General features: G+C 38.8%; 1 protein-coding gene across 9 annotated transcripts in view; it reads left to right on the forward strand.

The window, feature by feature from the left end:
- camk1b (calcium/calmodulin-dependent protein kinase Ib) overlaps window positions 1-8,861 on the forward strand; it is a 40,808-nt gene extending 31,947 nt beyond the window's left edge. For all 9 annotated transcript variants that reach the window (XM_084928050.1, XM_084928053.1, XM_084928055.1 and 6 more), the window contains 9 exons: window positions 1,495-1,569; window positions 2,582-2,720; window positions 3,250-3,376; window positions 3,598-3,673; window positions 4,028-4,140; window positions 5,087-5,165; window positions 5,389-5,476; window positions 5,747-5,855; window positions 5,946-8,861. In XM_084928050.1, coding sequence (XP_084784176.1) covers window positions 1,495-1,569; window positions 2,582-2,720; window positions 3,250-3,376; window positions 3,598-3,673; window positions 4,028-4,140; window positions 5,087-5,165; window positions 5,389-5,476; window positions 5,747-5,855; window positions 5,946-6,046 — 907 coding nt within the window. In that variant the 3' untranslated portion in view covers window positions 6,047-8,861. The remainder of the gene's footprint in view (window positions 1-1,494; window positions 1,570-2,581; window positions 2,721-3,249; window positions 3,377-3,597; window positions 3,674-4,027; window positions 4,141-5,086; window positions 5,166-5,388; window positions 5,477-5,746; window positions 5,856-5,945) is intronic.
- The last annotated feature ends 2,891 nt before the right edge of the window (window positions 8,862-11,752 follow it).

Genomic DNA, 11,752 nt, shown 5'->3' on the forward strand with positions numbered 1-11,752 from the left:
GGATGACTGAATGTAGTGTAAAGCGCTTTGGGGTCCTTACGGACTAAGTAAAGCGCTATACAAATACAGGCCATTTACCATTCACCCAAGATGATCCCACACTGCTTCAATAATGTTGAGGTCTGGGCTCTGTGGAAACCAATCCACGACTGATAGTGATCCACTGTGTGTTTTTCTTTCCAGGTATGCTTTTACTGCATTGTCAGTGTGTTTGGGACCATTGTAAGGTTGAACAATGAAGTCGTTACCAATCAGATGGTCTCCATGGTCTGTGGAAACCATGGAGACTGTAACCAAACTTTCTGCCAGTTTTTCAAAAGTGATTTACTTCTTTCCAACATACAGTATTGAGTGTGTTCATTTGGTCAAAAGTGAATCAACAGTTAAAGTAAATAAAAAAATAAGAATTATAGCTATAGAACATATTGCATGTTCAATCAAAATCTCCAAACCATGAGAGAACCTCCACTGTATTTTGAACATGGCTTTTGATGCTCTCTCTTGTACCTCTTTTCTGACGTCCATAAATACTGACAACAGTTTCAAGAAAATGTTTCACATTTGGATTCTTCACACTATCAGACTTTTGCATTTTCATTTCAGTTCTTGTGTAATCTAGCGTATGTCAGCCTTTCCTACTTGATTCTCTTCCCCCCCAAAAATGTCTTCTTAACAGCCACCCTTCCACTGAGACCATTTCTGATGAGGCTTCAGTGAACAGTAGATGGAAAAACCAGCTATATCTCTCAGGTCATGGGTCAGGTCTTTGTTTTTTCCTTTTTTCTTGAGGACATGACTGTCAGACACTATTGATCTATTTTAGATTGTTGGTGTCTTTTTTGTTTTTCTTTTTATGCCTGCCATTTCTTCTTTTGTCCTTCACTTCTTACATTTTTCTTGATATTTTTTAAGGCCACGCTGCCTATCAAATGGTGTTATGTATGTATTTTTTTTTTTTTTAGATTAGGTTGTCTCTAAGTAATTTTAGAACCAGGTAGGGACATACAGCAGACATTTTTTAAAAAATGTTATCACTTAAACCTCAGGATAGAAAGAGCGTGCATTTTCCTTTGTACATGACTGTAGATGGATGTGTTAGTAAATCACTTTTAAAAAAGCTGGCAGAAAGTTTGGTTACAGTTATTTATTGACAGTAGCATTTGTATGAGACACATATTGCAGGTGTGCTAACATTACACGTTGGTTAGACAGAGGTACAAGAGTAATCTTAATCTGATGAGTCCATCTCGCATCTGTATCTGCAGACATGGGGCAGCAGAACAGTGGAAGCTCTGTTTAAACTGCTAAAATGCAATTAGTGTCCCACAAAAAACATGACAGAAAATTATTATTTTGCTCTCTGCAAACAGCTCTTATCGATAAAGACTGGATAAAGATCATATGTAAAACCAGTTTTTTGCAAGTACTGCTTGAAGAACAGAATTAACAACTGAACTTCTCGCCTGCTTTTTCCTTTTTTCCCTCTCTTCACAGGATCAAACACACCAACATTGTGTCTCTGGAAGACATATTTGAGAGTAAATCACACCTCTACCTTGTCATGCAACTGTGAGTATTCACATATGTGTGGGACTTTGTGAATTGTCTTTGTGTGCCTACTTGTGTTCTCTCCCACACACGGCTTGTCACATGCCATGAATTGCACCCTGCAACGCATTCACACAGGCATGCTTGCACGGACACACACACACACACACACACACACACACACACACACACGAAAACTCTGTACTTTGCCTACTCGTGAGCAACAGTGGGGAGTTTGCCCTCATACTAGTTGCCAGTCAGTGTCCCACCCACCTCAACTAGTGAAATGTCAGAGTGAGAGAGGAAAAACAAAGGCAAGATGAGGATTAGAAAAATTATTATTAATTTATTAATGACTGTAAAATTAGGGAAATGAAAAACAGCAGCAAAGAGGGAAGATGTGACCTTGAAATCCAGATGTTTTACCTCATTTGTGGTTGTTCACTCTTTCATGTTGTGCTGCATCACTATCCTGTTCGGTTTTATTTTACCTCTGCCAACTGGTGTCAAACAGAGGCTGCACATATATGTGAAAATGTACGCAGGAATAGGAATGTATCATGGAGGGAACTGAATATGTGGGTAAAGTGACACCGGGACACTGGCCGAATGAGTTCAGCAACCCAGCTTTCCATGCACTGCTTGTCTAAACATCCATATCATCTTCTCTTTTCTTTCTTTAGCTCGTTGTAAGATGTTAAATTTCCTGTGCAGGTATTCATAATGTACTCGAAATTCCTATGATAGAGTCACGTTGCCATCTAGTGGCAAAATATGAAGCAGACATTGTAAGATTGACTGACTGTTTATAATTTTAGACTGAAAGCATTTTTTCCCATGTGGTTTGTAAGAAAGTAACTTTATCTGAAGTAGTGGTTTGTAACTAACTATAAAAGATTTTTATTTGCTGGAGTTAGCAGGGATTATCTTTTTATATCTCGCTTCTACACTTTTAAATTTCCATGCTTCCCTTCTATTTTTAGTCCCCCTCTCACTGTTCTTTTCTTCTTTCTTATCCACATTGAAAATACAGAGTGTCTGGTGGGGAACTCTTTGATCGTATCATAGAGAAGGGCTTCTACACAGAGAAAGATGCCAGTAAGCTCATTCAGCAGATCCTGGATGCTGTCAAATACCTCCACGACATGGGCATTGTGCACCGTGACCTCAAGGTGAACCAGGGATCAGAACTATGTTTGAAAAGATTGACTTTGTGTGGCAAATGGTATTGAATTTGAGTTTATTCTTGTAGGTTGTTGTCTCTCTTTTTTTGTTTTTTCACTACAGTATAATGAGATATGGTTTCATTTTCATCAATGTTTTTGTGCAATTTGGCTTTATCTTCTGTGTTTTGATACCTAATGGTGCTGTGTATTTTAAACCGAACCTTTGAGGATCTTTAGCCCTAAAAAAACACGCGCGCGCACACACACACACACACACACACACACACACACACACACACACACACACACACACACACACACTCCTTTAAAGGAATTTGCAAAAACGTTCTTCCCCCCAGACTAAATACATGTCTGTTATCCCCCCTTACTGTATGGCTTTGCTGATCATTAACAAAAGTAGAATTAGTTATTAATTGTGTGTCCAGTGATGTTGGATTTCAGTTTGCAAGACTTTTTATGGTTTTTTTATGATGCATTTTATTTACGTTCTGTTCTGTTGTCCATCCATCCAAAGCCAGAGAATCTGCTGTATTACAGCATGGATGAAGACTCCAAAATCATGATCAGTGACTTTGGTCTGTCAAAAATTGAGGGCTCTGGCAGTGTGATGTCAACAGCCTGTGGAACTCCTGGATATGTCGGTAAAGGAGTCAAATACTAGAAATCTGTTTATAAAAAACAACTTTAGGCGTGTACACCACCTTTTTCTCAGATCTCAGCTTTAACACAGTTTAATGGCTCAGAGATGGTGTACTGTGTATGAAAAAGTGAGACACAAAGCATGCTAAATATGTATCAGACACTATGAAGGCTAAGTCTTGTTATATTGTGCCTTAATAGCTATGACCTTGTGTTTCCTCAGCCCCTGAAGTTTTGGCTCAGAAGCCCTACAGTAAAGCAGTTGACTGCTGGTCTATTGGTGTCATAGCATATATTCTGTGAGTACATGTTTTAGATGTATCTTTATACAAGATGAATCACGTCTGCAGAGATACAATATTTTAACAGTCAGGTTTTGATAAGGATTAATCAGAATGCAGCATGTTTTGGATTCAGCAGCAGCAGTGTTAATTTTAACATTCAACTAACAAGCAAAGGATTCATGGTTGGATCCCAGGAATAGACACTAATCCCTTGGTGGTTGCATCAGGAAGGGCACCCAGCATTAAAATCAGCCAAATCAAAACAAGCAGAGCTACTAAATAAAGGAGTGATTAAGGCTTTAGCATCATAGAAAAGCCGAAGCGTGTCTGTAAAGGGAAGTGTCAGCCTGTGCTGTCTCTGTGTTTCAGGTTGTGTGGTTATCCTCCCTTCTATGACGAGAATGATGCCAAACTGTTTGAACAGATACTGAAAGCAGAATATGAGTTTGATTCTCCGTACTGGGACGATATCTCTGATTCAGGTACAGTACAGACATGAGACCTCTCATAAAGAGCTTTTTGGAACTGATACTTTTCAGGCTGATCACACTGGAAACTGTGATTAAAGAAGGAACACACCCTTTTAACAAAGTTTCCCAAATCACCAGAGGATCGTGTTCTGGGTGTGTATTGTGGAAACCATCAAATTAATTCATTCTTTTTCTTTGAGGTCAGAAACATCCTCCTCTTTAAATCAAATCTGATAGTTCTTTCTGGATTACACAGAAAGAGATGAGCCACTAGAAATTTAGTAGAAATTTACATCCTTTTTCTTATATTGTTACAGTCTCAGCCAGTGCTTGTCTGCATTTGTTATTTGGGATTCACACTTCAAAAACTTTCTTTGATACGGTTTCTAGTCATTAAATCACACCTGGAAATTACATTAGATATTGCATTCCACAAGCGACAGGAAGAACATGGTAATTATTTTGTGTCTGCACACGTACCTGCTGATTTAAATGTTTTACTACAAGTATCTTTGCCAGATTCATAAAATATTACCTTGTGAATGAGTGGCATTCATCCAATAGTGAATATTGTGAACGGCAGTTTTGCACGCCAATGTTGAATACTTCTCTTTGCAAAACACAGACCCTCACAGTGAGCAGAAAAATCTCCCACCTACCTGACACTCCATTTGACACAGAGTGCCAGACGGAGACTTGATCTTTTTGTTCCTTCCAAGCCTAAAGTTTACCCTGCAGGCATTTAACTTGCAAGATCAGGCAACGATCAAATGTAAAAAAAAAAAAAAAAATTCCTACTTTTGACTCTTGGCGTCAAGTTAAAACACTGAAGTATTATTGCATTAATAAGCTTAATCCAGTTTTAGACTGATAGTACAGTATGGTTATTAATCATTCATTAAACATCAGTTTTATGCAGTTGATAATGTTTAAAATATATATTTTTTTACCTTTTCAGCTAAAGATTTTATAGTACATCTGATGGAGAAAGATCCCAACATACGTTACACTTGTGAGCAGGCTCTGCAGCACCCCTGGTATGGCTCCTTGTACACATAATTTTTCCAAAGAAGAATAATGTTATTTTGTTAGTTCAAATCTTCAATAATTCCACTTAAGTGTTGTAAATATTGTAAGTGTTTGGACTGCATGTCGGTTAACTATGTGTGACCATATCTGTAGAACAATTCCTATCCGGATTCCTATCCGTTATGCACACAAATAAAACACATTCGCACTGAAAGCCATTTCCTCTGTCAGGATTGCTGGGGATACTGCGCTGGACAAGAACATTCACGAGTCTGTCAGTGCGCAGATTAAGAAGAATTTTGCTAAGAGCAAGTGGAAGGTAAGTCTGCCTCCCAGTTCTACTTACATGTTGCATTGTTCTTTTCATTTTTAGCATTAAAGGAGAGGACAGAGATTAAAACTAGTCTGGTTTGCTATATTTTAACTTAACTGTACCAGGCAATTAGAAAATGTAATTAGGGTTAGGGATTTCAGCTACAATGACTTGATCCTCGGATGGTTAAATTGCCATCCAGATCCTAATTTGTCCAAAATTGGCAAGTAGATTCTCCTCCTTTCTTGAAGTTTCATTATTGCTTTTCCTCTGCAGCAAGCGTTCAATGCCACAGCAGTGGTTCGTCACATGAGGCGTCTCCAGCTCGGCACGGGACAAGAAGGAGCCAACCCAGCTCATCTGCTGATGCCGGGGGAAGATGCAGGTGGCTCCTCTTTGGCTGTGTGTAACATACTTCACCGTTTTTAATGTCAGGTAGATTCATTACTCATATTGTCTGCTTTATCTCTCCCAGAGGCTTGCTGTGAGGGAGGGTGCTCACAGAACGTCGACAGCGGAGTAGATGCTCTGTCCAACTGTCCAACATACCGCTGCCACCCAACCAGCAGGGTGTGATCCATACCTGCTCCACCTACTTATCTAATTGATCCCAAGTCACTTTCCAATTTAAACTCCCTCAGTGGCACCAGAGGCACTGTCTCCCCACTTATCTGGTTGCTGGACTACTGAGTCATTCCAACCTCTCGTCTGCAGGGGGAGCAAGTCAGCCCAGCTTGAAGAGGAAAGTCATAAACCCGGTTGAAAGTGGAGGAGGTGGAAGAATTGATGATAACGATGATGATGCACCACAGCGGGTGATTTTTGGGATGAGTTTAAAAGGAGGAGAGGATACCAAGGAAGTGGGGGAAGGCGAACTTTTCCATCATCGTTCCTGGGGGGGATTGTTTTTGCCGAAGCAGAACAGAGCTTGTTGGACACTGTTTTTAATTGTTGAGGTTTTTGTTTTTTGAATTCAATTCGTCTCATTGTTTGTTTTTATTGTTTTGTATATTTGTGTGTTCCTTCCTACTGTTAGACTTTGAAGTACAAATCCAGAAACAATATCTGCATGATCAGGAGAGAATTTCCCAATGCATGCTTTCCTATTTCTAAAAACATACACTGTTTCAGTAATGCAGCATCGCAGTATGAAACAAATGACGCAGTGCCAGAACGACGGAGCATTTCTGGCATTTTTTTTGCAGCATTTGAAACAAAAACTGAGTCAAATCTTGTAATATTACAGAGCTGCATTCTGTGTCTTTAAGTCATGCTTTTAGACAATCAGCAACAGAATAGTTTATGCAATGAAAACTCCATTTATTTACTATGTAGCCTTTCTCGTGGTGACACAGTGTTTCCATGCAGTGGTTAGGCTCTCTGAGAGGGAAAAGCTTCTCCATTTATCTTTTGTTCACATTTGTTTTTCAACCTTCAACCTCTTTAACCGCTTGCACACAGGGATTTCTCTTCGTCTAAGGTGCCTTTAGGATATACACTATGATGGGTCTATTGGTGAGAGTTGTTGCAACAGAACCTCTTTCTGGAACTTCATATTTTGTACATGTTATACTTTGAGCTTTAAGATGTAGTTTCACTGTTAATTACTGTAATTTTAGACTGGATGCCTGAAGACAAAATGTAAGCTAATGATATTTTTCATTAATTGTTAATGAAAATAACATTAAACTCCTTACAATACGACAAGGTAAATCAACAACAAGGGCCAGCTTTGACGCTGGTGTTTACAAAGACCCACTTTACACCCTTCAGTGCATTTTATGTAAGAATAAAAAGTAAATATTTCACATTTATTACATTCAGTTCCCTTTAAAAACCTACATGGACAAACAGAGTTTTATTGGTCCTTTTACTGGCTTTTATAATGAATCTTAGTATGTAAATGCTGGAGAATCTGTAAATGTTCATTTAGTGTGTTCATATTGGTTGCTGCAGATGTTAAGGTGTTTTGTGTGCATTTAATTGGATATTCTGTACTTTTGCTCTGGGACCTGTTACAGTGGGTCCTGTCCTGAGCTCAGCGCTGTCAAAAGCAGTAAAAGCGATGATCTCTGCCCTCACTGCTCTCTGTCATTGACTTTCAGCTGATCATTCTTGCTCATGTAATTTAGTGCTGGTTACATATGTTTGCATGATGTTGTTTGAAAATTGTGACCGTTTCTTAAATTGTACAGCCACCATGAGATGAATGCAGATAAAAGGAAGATGTTTCTTTTTATTTGACAATCGTTTAATCCAAATCCTGTCATGCAAATGAGTAAAGGGCAAAGAAAAAAAATAGTACTAACATTTCAACAGGTTCAAACGAGTTTAGTGTGCTGCTTCAAAAAATAATTTTTGAAATTTTCTGCATATATTTGGGTAAACATTGTACTGTATTTAGATGGTAAAAATAAGGCAAATTATTTTTTTCAGGAATTTGTTGTTGTTTTTTTGCGTGAGTTGTTTGTATGTCATGAAGCAGAGGAAAGCACACAGACTTGCAGACAGACTAATTTTGGAGCAGTCAATATTAAAACTGATCCCGTGCTAATGAAAACAGCTCTAATTTGAGTCGTTGTTGGCCGTGTCTCCTTTAGACAGCTACAACACAATAAATAATAAAAGAAATGGATTTAAAATGTTACTTCAAATCCTCCATGTAAATATTCTTTTCTTTTAGCTGCTCCTTTTAGGGGACACCACAGCAGATCACGTTGCTCTATCTCACCCTGTCACTTGCATAACCCTTTGCATGTCCTCCTCCATTAAATTAAAAACTTAATACCCATAGAAAACATATTGCAGGAAAAAAAAATCTAGTGATGATGAATAAGAAGATGGTTTGTTGTATTTAACATGCAAAAAAATACTAACAGAAGTCCTTGAAAGTTCTAATTTGATTCTCTGCTGAGGCAACAAATTGAAATGTGCAAGGAAATTAAAGATTTTTACATCCGAGGGTAATAAAACACATGATGGGGAAATATAACTGTTATCTGCTCAGTCAGCCGTGTTTGTAGGAAAACTGCCGGAATGGTATCGGGAACATGTAGGGAAAGGATGTGCTAATGACCTCACAGTTGGTTTCATACGTTGCTACTGCTCTTGACAAATTTCATTTATATATTTTACACTGCGCCAGTCTAAAGGAGCGAGACAGTCTTTCTCCTCTAACAGCTTGTAGAGAATGACCAGTGTGTGGTGACAGTTTGTTCTGAGTGTTTGTACCATAATTATGTTGCCTTTTAATAAATGCTGTTTTGGGCTGCAGTACCTACTGTATACACAGATGCAATGCATCATGGGTTGTTGAAAAGTGACTATTGCTTAGTGTGAAAGCCAGTGATTTGTAAGGGAAGCATACATTAAAATCCTTGTCTATGCATTATGGAAATGAGTTTGTTTGTCTGGGGAAAAAAATACATGTTGAATGCTACATTTATGCTTAATATGTAGAGTTCAAGTGTGCTGGAAAGTGGAATAAAATGATTTCATCTAAGGTTAAATGACAACCTCAGCACATGTTTTATATCATTAGTTATGACGTTAACTAATGCACTGACGTAAGATTTAATGCATTTACATATTTGATTTAAAAGGAGTTAGCTCGATTAAACACAAAACCTTAAAATTGAAAAATTGAATTTTTTCATTAGTCTGATTTTTAGCTTATTTTTTTAATTCAGCAGGATTGTTGGTTGTTACTTAGTGTAAGTTTACTACTAAATAACCAGTTATATGTTTCAGTTACAGTACACAGCTGGGGAGGATGTGAAAGTAATTTTAATTTCATTAGGCTAAAGGCAAACTCCTGCTAGTGTTAATTACCACAACAGGTTTTTGTCTTGTGAATACACAGCACTGTGCAAAAGTCTCGAGCCCCTAATAATTTCTTTATTTTATGCTAGGAATATAATAGGAATGTGTGCAGTGATTTACTGAAAGGTTCACACATACATGGGGGTACAGTATATAGGACAAAAACAGTTTGAAAGTCAATATTTGCTGTGACCACCTTTACTCTGAAACACATTCTGAGCACTCTTAAGTCAACTTTCTTTAAGTAGCCTTCAGAAATAGTTCTCCGGGCTTCCTGAAGGGCATTCAAAGCTCTTCTTCAGATGTTGGTTGCATTTTCTTCCCACGCTGCTTCAATTGTCATGCTGAAAAATTAACCCACTGCCAGTCAGATGCTTTCCAGATGGTATTATATGATGGATCAAAATCTGATGTTGCTTTTCTTCATTCATAATTCCATCAGTTTTGACAAGATCTCCAACACTACTGGCTGTCAAACCGTGAAAGAACCTTCATCTTGTTACACATTATGTTATCACTTCATTAGAGTGTTAAAGCTGAATTTGAAGAGTCACAGTGGTGTGGTGGTTAGCACTGTTCCCTCAGGAAGGTGCCATCTGGCTGGGGCCTTTTCTGTGTGGGGTTTACATATTTGTCCTGTGCACATGTGGGTCTCCCCCCAATCCAAATGATGGATGGCACTCCATAAGTCCTGTTGCCACTAATTTTCAGTCCAGTTCTTGTGTAATCTGGCATACCGCAGCCTTTTTTCCCTGTTTCCTTTCCTTAAGAATGGCTTCTTGGCAGCCACCCTTCCACTGAGACCATTTTCTGATGACGCGTCAGTGAACAGTAGTTGGCTCAACTGAAAGGACCATATGCGTCTCTCAGGTCCTGTGTCTGGTCTTTTCTTATTTCTTAAAGATGTGACTTTGTAAATTTCCCAGACACAGTATAAATGCACAAACAGTAAGCCCCCATTCTGCCCTTTGATATTTTTTTTTCTAAGTCTTAAGAGTTGTTTCAAAATCAGTCTTGTTCTTTGTCTCGAACGGCAAATCTGCAAAACAATAACACTACAATGGAAGTGCTACTTTACATTTCAGTGGTGAAATTCAGCAACAGTTGATCTCATGAAACAGTTCTGTGACTTGAGAGGTTCCTCATGAATGTTAATTTAACAGTCTGCTACTTGAAGCCTCTCTCATCCTCTCCAAGGAATGCTGGGTAACTGCGGCTTGCGGTTTGGCCGCGAGAGCGATGCACTGGGGGGAGAGCGGAGAGTGAGAAAGAATCTGGTGGTCGACCTCATTCAGGAGACAGTAGACGAGTAAAAATTATGTGGTCAAACCATGAACACGGGAATGATTCAAAAATAATGGGGGATAAATTTCACTGATCACAAGGTAGAAAGTGCTGAAAGAAGCAGTTTATTTATTTTTAGATGTGGAAGACTGAGGGAAAGTGAAACCTGACACGACAAACTTGTAAAACTAAGGCGAGGATGCGCATCTTCATACTGGGGTTCAATTCCCATTAAAACAGAAAAACAAAAGCATCAGCACCCTGGTGAGGATTGTGCATAGTCCACATCCTCCTCGCAGCACATGCCGTTGCCCATGCTTGTAAGGAATGTGAAACGCAGACTTGATGCAGTTAAGAGCCAAAAGAGAGCAACACTGCTATGACAGACTTGGTCTCATCATTTTCAGGTTGATTTATCTGCTGATGTTGAAAGCTGCAAAGATTTATGTGTCGCGAACAGGGCCCAAATCAGACCTTAAAAAAACGCTCCACCCAAACAGTGTCACAGCACTGTGAAGACGTGGTGCTCTAAGGTAAATAACTATGTCAGCATGCTCGAAATTTCTAAATAAGCCATTAGCATGTTGCCGTTGAGAGGTGGATATATAACCTTGTTAGCACAAATACAAAGTATACAACTGAGGCAAAAGGTGATCCATTCCGTAGCTGAGCTTTTACAGTCTAAATCAAACCGATCATTCAAGGTGACTGGCATTAAGTTACCCTCCAATAACTATGAAGATAACTGATAAGATACTGTAGGTCACTGGAAATGAAAGACAAGCTACAACTCTGTGAGTTTATGCCTTCTGGGGGAAAGCGGTTCTCAGATCAAATGCCTCTTTATTAAGCTTAATTACTCAAGGTTTTACCTTACTGCGTTGACTAAAGGTTTGAAATTAAATGTGTTGTGTGCAAAGGAAAAAAAAAAGCACTCGCACACAGGCCTCACGTCTGTCAGCAGGAACCTATTGTGCTAATATCTGTCAATGCTCTCAGATTTGTACGACCGTTACATCCATGCTGTCCATCAACACGTGATGTCACAAGTATGACAAGTTTTTACTGGTTTGAACTGTTCGCTCTTTTCCCACCCTTTTCCCTGAAAAGAAAACCATTCGAATAAATACTTGTCACATTAATTCCTGAGGCCATTCAGGAAAACTAAACAAGAGG

Source organism: Perissodus microlepis, chromosome 5, assembly GCF_051167445.1.
Source record: "Perissodus microlepis isolate ML-2025 ecotype Zambia chromosome 5, ASM5116744v1, whole genome shotgun sequence".
NCBI lineage: Eukaryota > Metazoa > Chordata > Actinopteri > Cichliformes > Cichlidae > Perissodus > Perissodus microlepis.